At 40.6% G+C, this 21,125-nt stretch overlaps 1 protein-coding gene across 1 annotated transcript in view; it reads left to right on the forward strand.

Annotated features, from left to right (window-relative positions):
* LOC139740421 (uncharacterized) overlaps window positions 1-21,125 on the forward strand; it is a 51,750-nt gene that overhangs the window by 23,679 nt on the left and 6,946 nt on the right. Inside the window, exons 2-4 of the mRNA XM_071651013.1 lie at window positions 14,076-14,205; window positions 15,193-15,280; window positions 16,937-20,736. Of these exons, the coding sequence (XP_071507114.1) occupies window positions 14,076-14,205; window positions 15,193-15,280; window positions 16,937-20,736 (4,018 nt within the window). The remainder of the gene's footprint in view (window positions 1-14,075; window positions 14,206-15,192; window positions 15,281-16,936; window positions 20,737-21,125) is intronic.

A 21,125-nucleotide genomic window follows, 5' to 3' on the forward strand; every position in this document is an offset into this window, starting at 1 on the left:
AAAATCTATTCAGGCAAAAAACTTCATCATGATTTTCTTGTAAAACAAGGAATAGATAATAAAAAATTACTTGCATGCAGCTGTGTAATATCAAGAATGTATATTTTGCAAACCTCAAGTGTAGTGCCCTAGATATGGGTGAGTGGGAAGTTTTGATAAAAGTGAAACTGGGAATGATAACAGGCAGATATATTCTTCCAGCTCCATAGCGAAGTCCATATTTTCTCAAGGAAACTACAGAGGACATTTGATATTTAGATATACTTAAGATATGATATTTAGACAAGATTGGAGAATAGAAAGTTTCTGTGCTGCTTCCTTTGTTACTGCAGTACCAGCCCCAGCTGTTCAGAAAAAAAAAAAAAACCTCACAAAGAACAGTTAGAGCATGCTTTGTATACATCAGATTTGATTTTTTCCCCATAAGAGACAGCAGTAAAATGGACAGAGTCAAAGAATCAGTGAAAGCTTTACATTAATTGTGGTTTGAAGTGGAAGTGAATGTGGGCATCTTCTCCCTCTTACCCAATATTGATGATAACAATGAAATCCAAGTAGAATAAGATTCTCTTTCCATGCTGTTACAAAAAATGACTGAAAGATTGACGGGCATTAGCATGTCACATTTAAAAGGAGAGCGCTGATAAAGGAATTTGGGTCTCGGTGTATAGATTTGTTGGTTCAGTACGTTTATTCCTGTCAAATTGCATTGAGCCATCACCTCAAAGTCGAAGCCTTCCCAGCTGCTATGAGCTATCAAGCTGATCAGAAGGAAAGGCGACATTTTAGCCAGGGATTGAAGGAAGCAGCATCATGGCTGCTAAAGATGAAAAAAACCCAGAGAGGTTAAGAGAGAGAAAGAGTGAGAAAGAAACAGTGAGACGGAGGTTGGGGCCTTTAAGTGCTTTAAGTAAAGACGCGGAATTCATGCTATCAGGATTTGGGGTTAATGATTCATGAACGGAGGGGGCTTGGCAGCAGTGCGCTAAAAATTGTCCCTTATTGATGCGTCACACTCTGATCATGGACGGGGAACTGTGAGGCTGTGATATACCCCTTGACTCTCTCACGTTCTTGTTCCTACAACACACATCTCTCTCCCCCCCCCCCCCCCCCTCCTCCTCTACCCTTGGCAATCTCCTTACTGCTCCCCCAAGTCTGACGTTCTGGAGAAATAGATGTCCATCTCAGCTCAGTCGTTTTTGGCATTTACGTTTGCATAACTGTTCTTGGTATTCTCCATTAAGAGCACACGAAGGAGAGATTTTCGGTGAAATGGAGAGCAGAGAGGGAGAGTGAAAGTGAAGAGAAGAGAAGAGAAGAGAAGAGGAGGGTGAGATGATTGCACGTGGCATTTTTCTCTCTCGCATATAAATTATGTCTCCCCTCAGAATTTGTTCAGTTATCCCAGGGTGCTTGTCATTAAATGCCGAGACATTATCATATAGCTTCTCTGCTATACATTTGTCCATGCATAATACAGAGAGAGTGTGTGTTTGTGGCGGGATGGGAATTAGTACATAGGCTGATGTTAGGACATCTTATTTGATGGAAAGTAATAGTTCCATGTTGAATACTCAACAGCATTGAAATAAACCAAACTTTTACCACGTTGATATTTTACCGTAGCTGCCATGTTGGAATCCTGAAAAAATCAGCTTTGTATTACCAAAATGCACCGTTCTTCAAGTTCAATGCCATGAAGCCTCCAAAATCCCCCAAATGCAGAGATATCCAGTTGTGTTACTTGTGAATCTATAACAACTATTGGAATTTTGTAAGGGTAGAGTCAGGCAACCCATCATTTTAGAAAGCGTGCTATGCCCAAAAGAAGTTGATTTCATATGCTAATAATGCCCTGGGAAGCTGTTTTGTCCATTAGCCTAGAAATTGGTAATGGCCAGAGTTGACCCATAAAATCCAACTTTTAGCACTCAGGAATCTCAGGCAGAGGTTGCGAAGGCTTGGTCAAAGAAAGCAAGCTCTCAGATAAAAATGATGAGAGCACAGGTTGTTTTTGATCGGCCATCTTCCCTCATTTTCTCGGTCAGTTGGTGCCATGTATATTTCATGGCCATGAAAATATGGGCAGAAATTATTGATTGTCCTTCTCCACAGCGTTTCTGTCCCCCCACTTTACCAATGTCCGTAGAATCTTGATCAAATATGCAGCTGCACTCGGAGCAATCTTTTGTGACACTAACACAGCAGAAGGCAATTTCACAGGTTTTTGTCTTTTAGTTCATTTTAGTGTGAAAATTACTGTTTTCATGTGCTTTTTTCTCTCCTTTAACATCTGTGGTGTACACTGCAGATGCAGCATTGTTGTCAAAACATGGCAAAAAAATAAATTTTAGAAATGTTAAAAACAATGACCTGCACACTGTTTGGACACTCTCTTTTCTTGCGATGAGTATGAGAATTTGTTTTCCTAAATTGTAAAAAAAAAAAAAATGAATCTAGTTTGACACAAAGGCGTGATGACTTCCTATTTGTGGTAGAAAAATATGATTGACATTCAGTGGCTTTGTTGTAATTGTTCCTTATTCATGTTATTTCTGAACAGATGTAAGGATAATAGCTAGCAGTAAGTTGGGTTTCATGGATACCTTTGACCATTTTGTAATGGCATACAAAGTGTTTCCAGATTTTTAACTGACTGAAAAGTTTAGCTCCTGTTACTAAAATCAGGAATAGAACTTTTAATATTGATCTCATGCATGGATCATGGAACAAAAGTCTGTGTGGGTATTGGTATGATTGATGAATGCATTTTCATGTCCCCCTGTCCCACCCCACCCCACCCCAAAGCGGGACCAGGTAGGTACAGTAAAGCAAGATATATTTGCAGCATATAATTTTTTTGAATTGGAGCAAATGGCCTTTTTGGTGGCATGAAATATTTGCACTTTTTACTGGCATTTAAATGCACATAGTGTAGACAAGAACTTTTGAGTGCATTTTGCTTTTGCGAATCTTGGTTCTTTGCAAAATTTGCAAAATTAAGTGCACACAAACATTCCTGGTTTTACATCACCCTGCCTCATGGCTGAGAGTCAGGAGTATGCCAATGGCAACGAGGACATCTGGCTGACTTGTTTGCTGTTTGGCCATTTATGAAACCCCACTACCATGATGCCCCAGTAATTGAATATCTGGGAACCCACTGGCCATACTCGAAAGTACCTGATTAATCACTTAAAGCCCATAAGTCTCCCCACCCCCACCAGTGATGTGACCTAGTGCTCTTACGATCATCAGAAAATCCGATTATAGTAGCTGAAGAGTCTGTGCAGGTTTTACTGTAGAGTCATTCAGGTCCAAGATTTTTTTTTTTAAATGTTTCATCTGCACTAATACCACTCGGAAAATCAGCTTGGTGCGTCAATGGCCTCGATGTAAAGGTATTACTCCCCATTCTTCCTAAGACCAAGGAGGTACTAGGCCTAGTACCTCCTTGCTAAGACATCTCAGAGCAGTGTATCCCTTGGAAATAGGGTCATTACTCTGGGAGGGAAACATCATTGACTTAGCAAATCACCAAATTCCAATTGATGGACAAAGTGTGTGACATTCACTGCATGATAATTGAGCCAGAAGAGCACTTCTGAGACCGTGGTAGCCATTTTAGAGGCGAAATTACTGTCTTTTTTTTAAAAACAATTTCAGTCATTATCAAGGGAAATGTCATTTGTGCAACGATACCAACTTTCATCTTGCTTCAATTCTCTCTGAGCTGTTGTTGTGATTTCATTCACATTCATTTCCAAATACCCAGTAGCTGTACATTGAGGATACAACCTCCATTGAATCACAGATGAGATGGCTGCATGTGTGTTTGCTTCTTTGTCACTGAGCCATATGTACTCCCCACTGATGCCCTACTTGGAGTCAAACATCAATTCAAATTCATACTGACATGATTAATGCAGCTTTCAAGCTAGAATGCAATTACCCAACCAGTACATTTCCCCCTCCTTTTTCATTTTCCAGTCTCTTATCTTTGTGGGATGAAAGTGCATTCACATACTGTGCATGGAATAAGGTCCTGAGGAAATTCGCTGGGGGTCTAGACCACAAATTTTGCTGCAATTATGTCTTCAGAGTGCGTAAAATGCCGCAGGTTTTGAATTTTTGTGTTTTTTGTATCTCCATCTGAATGCACGGAAAGCTAGGCTGTAACAGCTTAGAAGCATTTTAATCATTTTTATCCTTTCAAAAATTGGATTCATATCTATGGGCAAGTCATTGGGAGGAAATATGAGAGTCAAGGACTGTAATTCAAGCTGTTTCAGAATTTGCCAACAGTAGGCTCATTGACTGCGTACTATATTCAAATCTATGGGGGTCACCCCCTCTGAGGAACTCCTAGAAAGCTGCTCAATCCATCTGTAAAAGATACCCAGTGTATTTCAGTGCCCAGAAGCTAGTTTGCATGCAGGAGTCGTTGCTTTGGTTGACAAAACACAGGCAAGCCTTCGTGTTTATATCAGGATCCACTTGTGATGAAAATGTATGCACGGATGTGGATGTGCGTGTAAACCTGTCTATTGTCCATCTTGCCTTTAATACTATTCAGATCTATGAAAGAACAACAACAAAGAGTTTAGGATAGTGATTCACATGTAGGCATACATTTTGTATAGATATCCATGCATACTCTGTAGGCCCATATGTCTTGAAAATGGAAAGATAAATTGATACATATGTACTTACACACCACCCACACATACAGCCTGCATACATACACTACACTTGATCATTTATGCATACCATAAAACCAACAATCCCATTTTGAAATTGCTTGTAATCATGAGTAATTTTCAGGAAATATATTTGACTGTTGTTAGCGTGGTTTCACATTACCTGAATTTGTCCACACAGACAGTGAAAGTGAAGAAAATTGCCATTACTGGCCCCTCTGACCCAAATATCTCTGGCATGTAGACAGGTTCTCCCTAGAGGCAGCTAGCGTTGCCAGTCAAAGACTATAAAAGAGCAATATTTTTGCCTTCAGTTGGTCTTGTATTTAAATACAGTGAGGGAGAGACACAGTGTAGTGTGTTGAAAAAAGAAAAGAAAACTTGGGTCTGCAAGGAAGATGTCAATAATGCAGATATGGCAGTTATAGCTGCATTCACCATCAGTGTTCAGCTGTAATGACAATTGTTCCTTGGTGGAGAGCTGTTCCATGGCAGAAAGATCTCACCTTTCTATTTTTGTTGTTGTTGTTGTCAGAATCAACAATTCTCATTCATATTTTGATCTAATCTGTCTGTTCCTATTCTTGCTTTTTTGTACTTATTCATCAAGCCTTATTACAAATGTTTGCATTTGTGACAATAACATTTTTTTGGTAAATATAAATATATTTCGTTGGACCATTTCTGACTAAAAAGCAACTACTATTACATTGTTTGAAAGTTGTTTAAAGGAGAGCAGTAGGTCAGTGACGATAGCGTGAGCAATGTTAAACAAATTTCAATACCATTTTTGCTGTTAGAATTGAACATGATATTCTATTGGGACTTTAGGGCTGTAAAATTGCATAAGATATTCTGTCTGAACGCTTTGTGAGCCGTCATACTAAAGTGGCACAAATTTCACAGCTGCAATCAAAAGTCAGGAGCATCTGCATCATTTTGTGCAAGACATATAAAAAAACACCAAATAAATGCACATTATTCAAGACTTGGGGAAGTATAATCTTTGATAAAAGTTGGTAGAGATTTTGTCAAAATGTCTAGAGAGAGAACAATATTATGAGCGCTATGGAAAGGAGATAGTAACTTCAACTTGCATTAAATGCTGAAAAACCCACAGGATGCTGAAAACCCATTTCCATAATTGACTTCCACTGAGACAGAAATGTTAACCTCTTTCTTGCCTGGTTCCATGAATATTCTTACAAATTTGTCATTATATTCCCCACTATATTCCCCACTCTATTTTAAAACAAGGAAGCTCTTTCTCAGAGCTGAGTTTATGCCATTTCTATTTCATGACGTACATTAGTAAATATAGCTCAATGAATTAATGAAAGATGCAGATGGTAAAGAGAAGGAACCTGCATGGCTGTAGTCCTATCAAACCAAGTGAGTGCACCTCAGTTACTTTTGATTTATTTATTAATCTTTGCAGAGAGGTACTCCACCTGGTGCTTGAAGTGATCACGTGTCCTCGATCTTTGTTAATCTTTGGGTGATCAAGAGCTGTCTGCAATAAGAATTCATGTGTATCTTTCCTTTTGAATTTTAATGATATCTGCAAGGAGGTAGTTAATTTGTAATGTATCCTTCAATGCTCAAGTATTACATGTGATGATTTTTGTAGGAATTGATCTGGAGTCAAAAAAAAAGTACAGTGACAGATCTTCTGTGTGTACAGACTCCTGTATCTATTCAAGGCACTTTGGTCTTTCCTGAAACTATTGGCACTTACCAGAGGGTTTCTTTTTAAATTATTTGTTTGTTCATTTGTTTTTTGCATTGCAATCCTGTGCTTCGTGGAAAGAGTCATTCATATGTGGGATTATATTTGACATGTGGAGGTGTTGCCTTAATGGCTTTTCCTAATATCTCAATTTTTACAAATCGTGTGATTTTTTTTGATTATTTTTTTGTGTTTGTTTGGGATTATTTCATCATCCGTTGTGATTGACAGTGACCAATCAACCCGTATGAATAGTGGCCCAAATGAGGAGCTAGTCATGACTGAAAGGCAATTCAACCAAACAATCTGTGCAAAAATGATACAACTAATAACTCCCACCTACTCCCCCCCCCCAAAAAAAAAAAAAAAAGAAGAGAAAAAACGTCTTCTTCTACTGAAGCATTGTTCACAGGAGGGAAGGCGATGGACGGGAGAGTGGGAATTGAAACAGAATCTCTAATCACACAGGCAGACAAGCTTGCGTTTTCCTCCCCTTGTATTTATATTTCTCTCGCTCTCTCTCTTTCTCTCAATCTCTCTCATCCCCAATCTCTCTGTTGTCTCCTGCTGCCATTGTCATAAACAGTTTGCTCCTTTGTCATCATTTGAGGGAAATGAGGGCTTTTTGTGACTCCAAGCAGCACTGAGAAGAGGAAATATGCTGTTTACATGGGGAATAACATCATTCATAGCAGGGGAGGCGTCGGGTCTGGAAACACAAATAAGAGTGGAAAGAAATGAGTGTCTTTGCCTCGGGGGGGGGGGGGGGGGGGGAAGAAGAGAAACACATTGTGTTGCCTAACCGCTTGTTGATAAGCGAGTTCAGTGCAATTCAGTTCCCAGTGTAATCAAACTCAGCAAAGTGAGCGTTTGAAAAGGAAAAGAAAGAAAGGGCAATGTGTTTAGGTGTAGCTTACGGTGATCATTGGCGGTATGCCTCTCAGTTTGTGAGCTTTCTCAACTTGTAGAATTCATCCGAGGAGATCTTGCATTGTTGTTTGACTTCAGCCTGCGGGATATTCATGTGTGTTTTTGAATTTATGTATATGTGTGTACATGTGTGATACATGCAAGCATTTTATCATGTAATCAAAGCAGCAGTGCTGTGGTCTTTAATTATTTTCTCTGCTTTAAATAACCTTGTGGCATTTGAAAACTTGTTTCTGTGCTTTCCTGTCGTCTAGCTTCTCTGGAAAGTTCAGGGAAATTTGGCCCTAATCTTGTGGGCTGGTTTGAGTGAATGAATTCTAGGGAATGTGTATTATTTGTTGGCAATATATGCGGAGAATGATAATTGTGTATCAGGTATTTTCATGTTATTATTGTTTCATGCAAATTAGTGTAAGTCACTCTAGTAGAGGTGGGAACAGATTAAATTCCTATCAGATGAAAAGATGAATGCTGTCAAATATGATTAAGCTGCAAAGAAACTTCTCTGCATTTATGTCGTAATATGCAGCAAAGATTGTCATGCTTTGCATTAGATTTCTCTCATAGAGCAAATCAACAGTCCCGAGGGGTTTCATTTGCCTCTCTCTCTCTCTCCATGAGTGGATCTCTTTCTCACCGTGTTTTGAAAAAAATAGATAAGCCTATTAGACAAATCATTGAACATTCCAGGTCATAGTAAATTGGACTTATGCCATCGAGACTCGACTCTCTGCACATAATGTCATGTTATTTTGCAGAGGTACTTACTTCTTTCTTGTCTTGCATTTTGTTATGTTCTCCTAGTTATTAGAATCACAGTGATGCCCTTCCCAGATTGATTGCATTTCTTTTCCAAAAGATCCAGTGACTTCACTGAAAACATTCTATTGTTACCATAACACAATAGTACAGATCAAAAACATGAAGCGTTGATGCAACTTACTGATAATTTTATGGTGCTCACAGAGCTACCGAGTCGTGGTGATCCTGCAAGAGGCTGCCTCAAAACTGTAATCTCTTCTTATGTTCTGATGAGCAAATATAAACCATTCCTAGTTTTCCAAACTGATCTTGCCTCTTGAGATGAGTTTGAGACACAAATATTTCCCTAATGGCTCAAGGAAACCTCCCTGAAACTAGCCCTGGATGCTTATGTCATAATATAACAGAGCAAAAGGTGATCATTCATTCTGTTATATAAAAACAAAGCCTCCTAAAAAAGCTGGACAAAAAAAAGGCAGTTTCAAATGCTCATTTACACCATCCAAAATATAGGCCTACAGATTTTTAAAAATCAATTTTTTGCAATGTCATGCAAAAAATTGTTCATTCTCTGTATGGACACACAGAAATCACTAACTTTCACAATCCACACAGTGACATTAGACTTGGTCAATCTTGATTCTTTTTTTAACCCCTCACCAGCTGGCTCTCACAGTATTTTGCCTTGCAAAATGTGTGCGAACTAGCACATATCTTGATTTTTTTTTTCTCTCTATCTCATGATGCAACTTGTACAGCAGTAAATCTGGGATGAGGGTACACAGAGATTTTTTTTCCTCTCCTGCTTATGCATTTTGGCCAATGGCTATTTGAGCTCATTCATTTTACTCTCCCAATAGAGAGTGTGAGCTGCTTCAGGCAATATGGCACCCTCCAACATCAATAGAGTGTTTTTTTCTGTAGATGATGATGCTGAAGAAAAGTTTAAAGGCCCTGTTTACCTTTGGGAGCAGGGATTTAAAAAGTGTTCAAGATATCACTTTTAATGCATATGTGCAAGTCAGTTGTATCACAAAACATACTACCATATAGAATTTTTTGCAATAAAGCCTAAAATATAAGGAGATATCATTATTTCTCTCATTAGACCATAACTGTAGATGGTTTAGTTTGGAAACATTTTTATTATAATTACTGTATGCGCCAAATATTTCATGAGGTTTTTATTTTTGCGAATTTCACGAGCCGGGTGCTATTCGCGAAATTAAAGACACGCGAAAATATTGACTCTGATCCCGATATGAATGTGACACACACGTACACATTTTTCCGTTCAGTACAGGACTCCACGATCGCGAATTTAAACACTCGCAAAATTGTTGGGAATTCCCGATTCATGAAAATTTAGACTAGCGAAAATATATGGCATATACAGTATTGTTCACATTTTATATATTTAACAATACTTAACATCGATTATACTGGTTCAAATTTTCATATTGGTTGTTTCTATCCCTAACTCACATTTTAGGACTATTTTGAAAACACTAATGACAGGTTTTTGTTTTATCTGCAAATGGTAAATAAGGCCTATTCCTTTAAAAGTAGAAGGGGGGGGGACAGATAGACAGGGTCAGAGTATTAAAGCTTGTTGAGAGTGGGCAAAATTGCTAACAAGCATTTATGCATAGGTATAAACATGAAAGTTTTTGTTGCTTTCCATCAATTCATTATAATTTTGTCTCTTCTATATCACAGGATGAAATTTTGCTACTTTAGACTAGAATAAAGACATGTAATGATGGCCACAGCAGGCTGGATATGTGCATGAAAATCACAGCAAAATGATGAATCATATCGCACCACAAGCACGAGAGGGAAATAATGCCAGGCAAAATGAGAGCAAAAGGTATTTCGGTATTTGACTCCCAGTTTTCCCCCACCTATTCCTGGCGTGTCAGAAGTTCACTGGGTGAATTCTCTGCCAGCTCCTGCATCTCTCATCTCTTGGGGCAAGCCAAGAGTGAGGAGGAGACACAGCAGCAGTTGCTGGAGACAGACACCACCATTGAGGAGTGAGCTGTTAGAGGCATTCCGGTGGACAGACACGTACACTGCAACACCACCATTCGAGGAGTGAGCTGTTAGAGGCATTCCGGTGGACAGACACGTACACTGCAGGAGAGAGAACTGGGGAAGGAGATGGGCGAGAGAGGGAGAGCGTGTGAGAGGGAATTATCAAAGACATATTTCAGAGCTTGTGAAGCCCTTCCACAACACTTGTCGGCTTTGGATGGGATGCCTGCCATTAGAGAAAAATTTGACATTGAACTGCTATCTCCATTTCAAGTGTAAACCCTGCCCACCTACTGTATTCTTCACATGTTGTTCATACAATGTAGTCTCTCTCTTTCTCTTCCTATCTCTGAAACACACACACAAATGCATATACACATACACACACAAACAGACAGTCAGTGGATTTATCCCCCCCCCCCTTATGAAAATTCAACTTTGAAATTTTTCCTCGAAATGTGTCTGAATTGCTGTTGTTGAATTTTTGTTGCTGAATCCCTCAGGCATGGTTAAAAGAGTTCAAGTTATGTTGGTTCTTTCTCTTTTACTTTGTTGTAGAAAGTAGTTACAATGTCTAGGCCTACATGTTACTTCATTATTGGTTTATATGCAGGGTGCAGGACATGGAGAATTTTGTTAGGTCATGTGAAGGTATTAAGCTGTAGCAGCTTTTTAGGGACTGGAATAATTGTTGATTTGCTTGCTATTGTTTGTTTATTTATAGGATACAACCATTAAATGGACTCATCTCTCAGTGTATTGGTGCATTTTACACAAAGTGTGACTTGCTGCTCTTAAAAACGCTTTGCTATCCACTCATCTATCATTCATTACGTGTGTAAAGCCTGGGTCGGCTGACAGCAGTGGACCCATTTCACACACACATTCGAAGGACAATCTGCCTGCAATAAAACCTGCAGCTGCATGGCTGTAATGTTTCCTTTCCTGTTTGAAGACAGTAGGCCTTCTATTTTCTTCAGAGCCATTTTCAGGAGATTGGCTAGCCTTGAGATTATGTGGAGAGGGAAAAAAAATGCGCTGGAGACTCCACACTAGGAAGAATTTTCTCAGTCTATGTTTTTATCTTCTAATCAGGCATGTTTTGCGTTATACGATTTTACATGGTGTGGATTAGTATATTGAATGCTTGAGATTAACTCATACTTGTGATATATTGTCTGTGTAAGCTGTACTCAGAAGTCCAAGTAAGGCTGTGGTGAACATTTTCAAAACCCACATCTGAAAGCATGCATAGTAAGAAAATGTTACTGGCCCCTTTTTTTCCACAATCATATCAAAGGAAGGCTACCAAATAACAGTAAGGTTTTACGTGTGAAATTTGCATTTGAAATACATATTTTACAACTCTTAATGTATTACACATATTTTCTTTTCCCAGAATGTTGTGACCCTGAGCTGTTTTGGCATTTTAAAATGTGTTATTTGATCCAGCAGAATTCTCTGTGTAAAATTCTTGTCAGTTGAGTGGGCATCCAGCATTAAATGGGAACAAATAATTATACACAAAGGCAGCTGAAAGCCTTGTTAAAGGGGGTTATAGAAGGGCAGTTACCGGGGTAAAAGGGTTAAAATGGTATTAATACTATCATGGTCATTTACAGCAGAGCAAGTGTATAAAGGGAGGCTCATTTGTGCTCAGAGATAGTGTTATGCTCAAATTCTTTTTTAATTATCATTAAAAAAAAAGACGCCCAGTTTTTGGGAAAAGTCATATTCTGAATAGTCACTTTTGTGGCCTCATGAATGCCACTGATAAAAGCCTGCAAAAGAGAATGATGAGCATGCTGAGTTCAAGCACAGTCTTCATTATCTGGAACAACGAGATGGATGGAGGTTGTACACACTAAACTTTTATGAAACATAGATTTCTAAGGAGAGGAAACAATAGCTGGAGATATCTGTTTCTTTGGATTAACAGATAAAAGACTGATTTTTTTTTTCTCAAATTCACTGTGGTTATTGACACTTCTCACTTATTTCCTGTTTACAATGACCTAGACATGTACAATCGGCATTTTATACAGCTCATTAGATTTCAAACAGCTGGGGAAAGTGTGTCAACACGTCTCTTATCTGACTTGAAATTCTCATTTCATATTCATTTGTCTGTAGCAGAATATATTCTGCTGTATCCATTTCCTCTTCCCACACCCATTGCCTGTGATAAACACGTTGCCGAGCAGTTGATGGGACACACATTTCATCTCGTGTAGATGCAACCATGTATTAGCGCCCTGCTTGACATTCCAGAGTTGACTTCCATCCTGACCTTTGCGGAGCCCTTGAGTAAATAAACAGCCTGAAACTCAGGGACACTGGGGGGGGGGGGGGGGGGGGGGGGAGAGGGAGAAAGATACAGATAGAAAAAAAGACTCTGTTTATGTGAGTGTTTATGTGTGTGTGTGTGTGTGTGTGTGTGTGTGTGAGAGTAAAAGAGGGAAGAGAGAGAGAGAGAGAGGAGATTGAGGGGACAAATCTGATCACCAGTCCTCTTTTCTTTTTCTTTTCCTTTATTGCCCAGTTCTGAGCTAACAGGTTGATCAAATTCAAACGTGAAAAGTTCTAGATAAAGAGTTTTTATATAATGCATCTCATTTGTTGTTACATTGTCCCTGGAAAGTGGAATGATAATTATGTGCCTATGTTCAGGTACGGAGACTAGAGAAGTTTGTTTGTTTGTTTGTTTGTTTGTTTGTTTTTTCTGCAAAGCATGACATTCAGTGCTGTTTTTGTATAAGGTTGTTATTGTTATGTTTGAGTTTTTGTTTGTCATTTTTTTTTACTAATGTGTTACAAATACATACAAATAAGATGAGCCCAAATTAGTAATTTTGTTCTTTTCTTTGAGGGATTGTATGTGATATCAAAACACAAGATCACACTGATTGTGAGTGACTGTTTTTCTACTCCTCCCCCCCTACCCCCAAACACCTTTCTATCTCATTGAGGATGGGCTGATTTTCGATTTTGCTACAACACACATTTCTTGTAGACACTTGCCCGAGTATGTGCGCTGGACTCATCCTCAACGGGTTAAGTTAAGCACATCTTTAATACTCCACTGCTTTGCATAGTACTCTTCAAACCTTGGCACACTGCAGAATGAAGTTATATCATTTTGGTTATGAGCATAATTATATGGATGTAATCATGTCTTCATTTTCAAAACCGTTATCTTATGAAGTCATTCACTTCATCAGTGCTTCATGATCATTTTCTCTGATTACCAATTGGTACATGCCACCAATACCCAGATGATTTGTGTGATTTCATCTATAACCATACTCTGTTATTTTCCTCACCCTTCCCATTCATTGTGCCTATTGGCTTTGACAGTGGGTCCATTTCTTTGTCTGCGTATTTTGGGCTTGTTTGCTGCCACATGAGGGCGCTACTGCCAATATTTGTGAGCAAGTTTGTGAGCTTTTGGTATTATGGCCATCAAGCCTCATCACTTCTGTCATGTTTATGTGCAAAGATAAGGGCTGTCAACTTAAGGCAATTCAAATCCTGCAGGAATAGTTGAGATTACTTCACAAAATGATGACCCTACATTGGTACTCAATTTTTTTTTTTACTGATGTAGGGTTTTTCCAGCAAAAAGACAAAAGATATTAAAGTGATCACTTTTAGCCATGATGCCTTCTAGGCAGTCATGTATGAGACAATTTCCTTACACCACATAAAAGAAGAAACCAAAATGTTTTTTTTTTTAAAGCTCAAATAACTCTTTAACTAGAGATATTTTTTGAAGTACCTCTTTATGAATAAGACACAATTTTTGAAATACCTCTGTAACATGAGAAAGTTTTTGTTGTTGTTTTCCTATGGGGCAAGTTCAGTAATGGTTGTAACAAAAACTCTTCTTTTGCTTTGGTCTAATCATTCAACAGCCCCTCCGTCAGTCGGTTGGCGTGGACACCATGGACATTGGGGTTGCCACGGAACCTGAGTGCATCGGACCATGTGAGCCTGGCACGTCAGTCAACCTTGAGGGCATCGTTTGGCATGAAACAGACCAAGGTAGGGCCTGGTGTACTGATGTGTCTGGTGCATTGTTCATTCTCATTATGTCAGTATATTTGGCAAGATTGAAGCTGGTATTAGGAGTATCGATGTGCCCAATTGTTACAGTATAGATGTGTGATGGCTTGGTAATAAACATGCTGCAACCATAATTACAGAAATCACTGAAGGGCTGGATCTTGTAACACAAAATCAATCTAAACTACTAATGCATAAGATGCCAAATGTTTGACATATAGGAAATAGATATATGTTATTTGATCTAGGCATTTATGAGTCTTTGGGAGTTTAGGTGTGAATGTCACATTTCAGGGTATATTTTATACATATGATATGCAGAGCAATACGATGCTTATATGCAGAACTGCTAATTAGTAATTTTGAAGTGTATTTCTGTTTGTTTGTTTTTCTTTATTATGGTTTTGTAAAATTTCATTTTTTTTAATGAATATTGTTTTCCCATGGTTTGGAAATGCCAGTTTAGCCTTTGGAACATTTTTCATCATGTGCAGCAATGTGTTTTTGTTCTTGGTTTGTTGCTTCATTTTGTCTGCAAAAGTTGGCAGCCTTATACATGGATGGATGTACTCTGCTGCATATGCCAAGTGGACATAAAGAAAAATATATATCATTTGTTATATACATAAGCAAATGGTAGTTTGTGCCATGCCAATGCTAAGTGATAAACAGCAGTTGCTCAGGCAAACGATGAAAGGAGGTAATTAATTTCCTCTGGAGGACTGAAAGCTGGAATAATACTACACCACACCTGTGATCTATTATCACGTTCACAGTCTAGGAAATGTGGCAACACCAGTATTTTAGTGAACTTCATCACAAATCAATTTTTTTGTTTTTGTTTGGGGGGATGGGGAGGGGGCAGTTGGAAGATCAGAGTGATCACATTATCCCATAAATGGTGGTTGATGTTTTAATGAATCTATCCATTTTTTCCCTTTAATTTCTTTGCGCTGCTTTTGACAGGTGTCCTTGTTGTAAATGTGACCTGGCGGAACAAGACCTATGTGGGCACACTGATGGATTGTACACGCCATGACTGGGCGGCTCCAAGGTACAGTAGTATTCACAGTACTTTGTGGATGTCAAAGGCACATTTCACATCCTTTGTTACATTGCAGGTGGTCTTGATCAAGGCTCTGTGTGTTTGTTTGTTTTTTAGCAAAGAATGACACAATGAAGGCAACATACTGCATTTGAGAGCTGATGAAGAGAGTTTTGTTGACAGCTTACACTTTGTTAGCAATTTCAGGAGGGGTTTAAATGAGTGCTACTGTCACAATAATTCATTCTATTTTTTTATTAATGTTCTTACTTCAGAGAAAAGCTGTCTTACAAATGATGATGGTTTTTGTGTGGTTTCCCAGCAGCTTTGCCCTGTAATGATCACACATATCTCAGAGTGAAATGAAATGAAGTGAAATAAAGTGCCCACCTCTACCAAGTAAAGGAGGAATAAATGATGTGCCATAGTCAGAATGCTGTATTTTTTTTAGTAGTCAATGCAGAAATGAATTTACCCGATAAACCATGGTGGTAGCTTAAACATGCAAGTACAAAAAAGAAAAGAAAAATAATAATATGTGACCCGCTACAACAAAAAGGTCCTAAAGTCGCGCACTGTCGAAGCCATGAAAATCGAGTTTGAAGTCAGAGAATTAAAATTGGTCAAAACTTACGATTTTCTTATTTTGATATATTATTGGAGTCTAACATGTCTTCTATCATCTGTCGAAATTTTGAAGCAAAATGAACAAAGGAAAGATTAAAAAATAGCGTTTTTCTGAGCAATGTTTTTTGGCGTTTCAACGAAGCAGAAACTGGTTCGAAAATTTGGATTAAGCGCCACAGATAGGTTCCGCCCCTACCAACGACCAGAGTGATCTCATTGGTCAGTTTGCTGCTTGCTGCTAACCGAAGCGTGAAGCTCGCACACTGCCCAGTAGACTGGTGCACGTGCGGGGTGGGTGCGCTATGCTCAGCCGCTTCTCACATCCTGGTCACTGATTGGTTGGTGAGGAGACCGCTGACGCTGATGTGCTTGAATGAACTCGTCGGGGGTTGCTAGGGCTTACCTTCTATTGTCCAGAGGTGAAGACTGACTTGCGTGTCTCTTGATCGTGATTACGTCGAAAGGAAGACTTTTAGGGCGCTTTTCTCGAAACAGTGCTTTTCCAGACGTCTCGACATGCTCTCTTTTAAACATCGATATCTCCGCAGCCGATTATTTTTATAAAATGTGTTATATATCAATTTAAAGCAGAAAGATTAGGGGATTACATCATGTAATTTTCAAATAATCGACCTCGCCCGACTTTAGGATCATTTTGTTGTAGCGGGTCACATATCTTTACAACTTAAAGGTACCAAATTCATATTGACTTGTTTCTGTGTTAAATCTATGGCATTCAGAAAGCAGGATGATGAAAGGTCTGATGCACAAATCTCCTTTCATCACTTCAAAGTTGACTGTAAGAACAAGTTATATGGCAAGAGTAACACATCTGTTTCAAACAAAGCATAAATAAAGGATAGCTTTAATGCTGTTCCTCAACTGTTTCAAGGATAGGTGTACATGCTTTAGTGCCTTCATCAAATGCATCAAATGCTGATGTAATGTGGGGTCTCAAATGACAATAATGTGTTGCAGGAGGTGATTTATTAATGAACTGGTAATTGAGTGGTTTTTAATATTTTATATGCTGTGCAGGTTTTGTGATTCTCCAACCAGTGACATGGAGAGCAGAGGAAAGGGAGGCGGACGTCCAAAACGTGGCAGAAACAGCAACTCAAATAGTGACCTGAGCAACTACACAGAGACCAGATCTTCCTTTCACAGCAAGCTGCGAAACTCAACAAAGGGCCGACGTGGCAGCAATGCATCAAATGGAACACGTACACCCCCATGCTCGCTGGAAAGTAAGAATGCTGGGAAGCGAAAGACAAAGGAAAGCGAGGTTGAGGAGATGGTGCAAACAAACAAGCGCCAGAAAACTGGGACAAGGCCGAGTTCATCGGCAAGCGAAGGAAGGAACACTCCAGTACTCATTGAATGCCCACAGCCGAACTGTAACAAGAAGTACAAACACAAAAATGGGTTACATTACCATCTCTCGCATGCACATCACAACAACCTGGACAAGGACGGGAATTGGAGGGAGAGGAGTGATGAGGCAGAGGATGACACCAAGTCCAATGCATCTGATGATAGTGCTTCTGCAACGGTTGTGCCCAAAGACAAAAAGAAAGACTCCAAGGAGAAGAAGGATTCTTCAAAGGAGGAGGAGGGTATGGATGTTGACAAGCCAGCTGAGTCTGTTGGAGACAGTACCACCTCCCATGTTGTGCCAAGTGCTGGAGCAGAGACGAGTATGGAAAGTGCCACCGATAGTCCAAGTCAGAAGAAAGCTGATTGCCCCAAGACGAGGGAAGTGGTCAAGAGCCCCAAGGTTCTGAAGACCCATGTGGACAAGTTTACAGCTGGTATGAAGTGTCTGGGCATCCCCAAGCCTAAGGAGGGTAAAGCCAGCCCCTCCAAGGCACCAAAAGGTGATGCCAGTTGTGATAAGTCAGTGAAAACCTTGAAGAAGCCTTCGTCATCCAGCTCAGACAAGGACATGTCAATATTTGACTTCAACTCAACCAGTGAACTTGATGAACAAGGAACAATGGAAACTGCTTCGAGCGCTACAAATGAAAAGCATGTCAATGTCAGTGTAATACGACCAACCCCCGAAACAACACATGTAAAGTCTGAACCAATTAGCCCAACACAATTTGCCAAAGTGTCGGATCATGCCAAAGGACCAAAACAACATAGTAGTAGTAACAGTGGTAGCGCTGGCTGTGATCTTGGTGCAGATGGGAAGAGGATGGATAAGGACCGGTCAAAGTCGGACAAACATAAGAAAGCTAAGCATGAGAAGGTGCTGATGAAGACTGGGAAAACAATACGCCCCATTGCGCCAGCTCCTGCACCATCATCCTCTGCTCCACCTCCACAACTCGTTGCCATACCAACCACCTTGGTTCAAAACCCTGTCCCAGGAAATTGTGCATTGACCGTTCCCAGTATCAACACCATCACTTCAAAGCCTCAAGTATCTTCTGTAAACCCTTCCTTGAAACCTATACAGCCTAAACCTGTCACCACCAGCTCTCCTGTGTGTGATGTTGGTGGCAGCCCATCATCATTGAAGGACAAAGATAAGAAGTTGAAACCAAAGAAAAAAGTGAAGAGTGACAAGGAAAAGGAACGGGAAAAGGATAGATTGCCAAGTGTTCCCTCTGACAGCTCGAAGTCGAGTAAAGAACAACTTGGTGAGCAGAGGCCAAAGAATCCTTTGCTTCCAGCTGTGCCTGAGACAAACATTCTTAAGCAAGCTCTGACAGCTTCTGGTATTGTTGAACCTGAGAACAGTGACAAGAGCAAACCAGTTGGGCCAGAGCCTTGGAAAAGGGACAGCAATAAACTTGATGCACCAACAGAAAAAGTTGCAGAATCTATGTTATCTTCACCCAACAAACCAGCCAGTACTGCCCCTGTGAGCAATGCAGCTATGCCACAAATCCCAAAGTTAATTCCCACTAGCAGTGTAACAGGACCAAGCAGCAGACCTCCAAAGCAACCTGTGCTGCCTCTACAACACCCCCAACATTCATTACAACAGCCACCCGTGCACCTCCAACAGTCTCAGCAACAACCTCTGGCACTGACAGCAGGAATGAAACCCAGTGCTACTAAGTCTGATGCTGTAGGCCAGGAAAGGGCTTCCTTGAACTTGCCTGTTCACTCCTCAATCAACAAGGAAGGACCAAAGAATTCTCAACTCTTGTTTCCTCCAAATGGAGGCCGGACAGGTAACATAAGCCCGGCATATTCTGATATCTCAGAGGATGGTGTCGATGAACATGGCAAGCAGACCAAATCAAATGAAGCTTTCTCCTTTGACGGTGCTGTTCACGTAAAATCCCAGGGTGATTCAGCTCGGAGAGAAGGTGAGAGCGGATCTGGCAGTGAAAGAATGCCAGTATTCCACAGCAGTGCTGAGAGGAGAGGGACTCCAGAGGTACATGCAGGTGGCACTGGTATCTCATCAAAAAATCCCCATGAGCGAGATGAAGGACAAAAGAGTGATGGTTCAAAAGACCCCGGCTTGCAGAGGACGCCGTCATCCACCACCCAATCGCAACCTTCTTCCATGCCTCATGTGTTCTCAGGTGGTCATTATCCCTACCTCCATGGCTATGTGAACATTGATCCAGCATACCACATGCACCTGATGGCCAGTGACCCACAGTACAGGCAGCAGCAGGAAAGGCATCTGGATGAGCAAAGGAGGAGAATGGGAAAGTACAGGGAGCAAGAAGGCATGGACAAGTCCAGCGAGAGTAGAAATGAGGGTCCTGAGAAGCGCAGACCTATAGTCAGTCTTCAAACTGAGCCAATCACACCTCCTCAAATTCCCAGGCATGCAGATGGAAAGGAGAGATCCAGAGACAAGGATCAAATTACCAAATCCAGGCACCTGGACTTCCAAAAAAAGGATGGAGGCCTACATAGTGCTGTCCCAACCCAAGAAAGTGAGAAGCACAGTAGCAGTGTGTTGTTGGCAGAGAGGCAGCGAGAAGAAATGAAGCAGTTTCAGCTGTATCAACAGAAGCTTCTTGAGCAGCAACGGCACGCCGAGGAGCACAGGAGAAATGCTGAGCAGGAGAGCCGGAAAAAAGATGGGGATTTGTCAAAAAATGAGTCAAAGGCATCTGAACATGTTGAAAAAAGAACTCCTACCCCAGTGTCCAGAACACTGGCAACCCCTACAAAAGAGTCTGGAAGAATAAGTTCAGATGCTGATAAGAGAGACAGTATATCACCATTGCCTAAGGGTCAGAAATCTGATGGTAAAACCCCTGAACAACGAAAGCTTCTAGAGAGCTATCCGTATCTCCAGACCCCTTACCCATATGGGTCAATCCCCTATGAGCCTTCACATTCTACCTTGCAACCTTTAGTCTACCCTGCATTCCTTCATCCAGACCTCCACTACCCACCCACGAGTTCAACCATGTCGTGGAAGTCGCCCAGTGAAAAGGGGCGATTTGACTCGGACCGCGAGCAGGGCTCCTCTCCCCACAGTCTTTCTTCCAAGGGTGGCAAGTCACCCGAAGCCCACGATCCCCCACCAAGGGCTCTAGATGTCCTCCAGCGCCATGCCAGCCAGTATTTCAGCCCCCCACCACCGCAGCAGAAGCATGGGTCGACCTCAAGGCCCAGGACTCCTGAGAAGGGGCACACGACGCCAGGCCACGGCTCCCGCTCCTCTTCACCTGCAGCCAGAAAGACGCCTGAAATGTCATCTTCATCGTCATCGTCATCGTCGTCGTCCTCAGCCACCATTTCATCAGGCAGGGAGGAAGGGCGTCGGCCCACTGTCCACCAGCACATGCACACACACCAACACACCCATGTTGGAATGGGCTATCCAGTACTGCAAACTTATGATCCTTATGGTGAGACGATAGTGATTGTTTCAAAAAGACTTCATTCAAAGTGTGCAATTTTCATCTTTACATTGAAATCTCTCAAATTTGAACTGCTTGTCTAAACTCTCTGTCATAGATAATTTTGTGACAAAATTAGTTTTCATGACAAAACAATAAATGATTGTGATGGTGTCAAAGCAAAATCACTTGCAATGCTTGATCTTACATATCCACTAGTAGCTGCATAGTGTACCTGAGGTGCTTTTTGTATAGTTTTGCATGCATATAAAAGTCAAATGTGGGAGGGGTCTGCCTAATTAACCACTATAATAAGTTTAGTTTAGTTACAGAAACTTGAGTTTCAAATGATCTGAACTGAAGTTTACCGTACTTTCATGTTTTAAACCTTGTTAGTC

Source organism: Diadema antillarum, unplaced genomic scaffold (genome assembly GCF_040938485.1).
Source record: "Diadema antillarum isolate AM-2024a unplaced genomic scaffold, OU_Dant_1.0 seq00000854_RagTag, whole genome shotgun sequence".
NCBI classification, from domain to species: Eukaryota; Metazoa; Echinodermata; class Echinoidea; order Diadematoida; family Diadematidae; genus Diadema; species Diadema antillarum.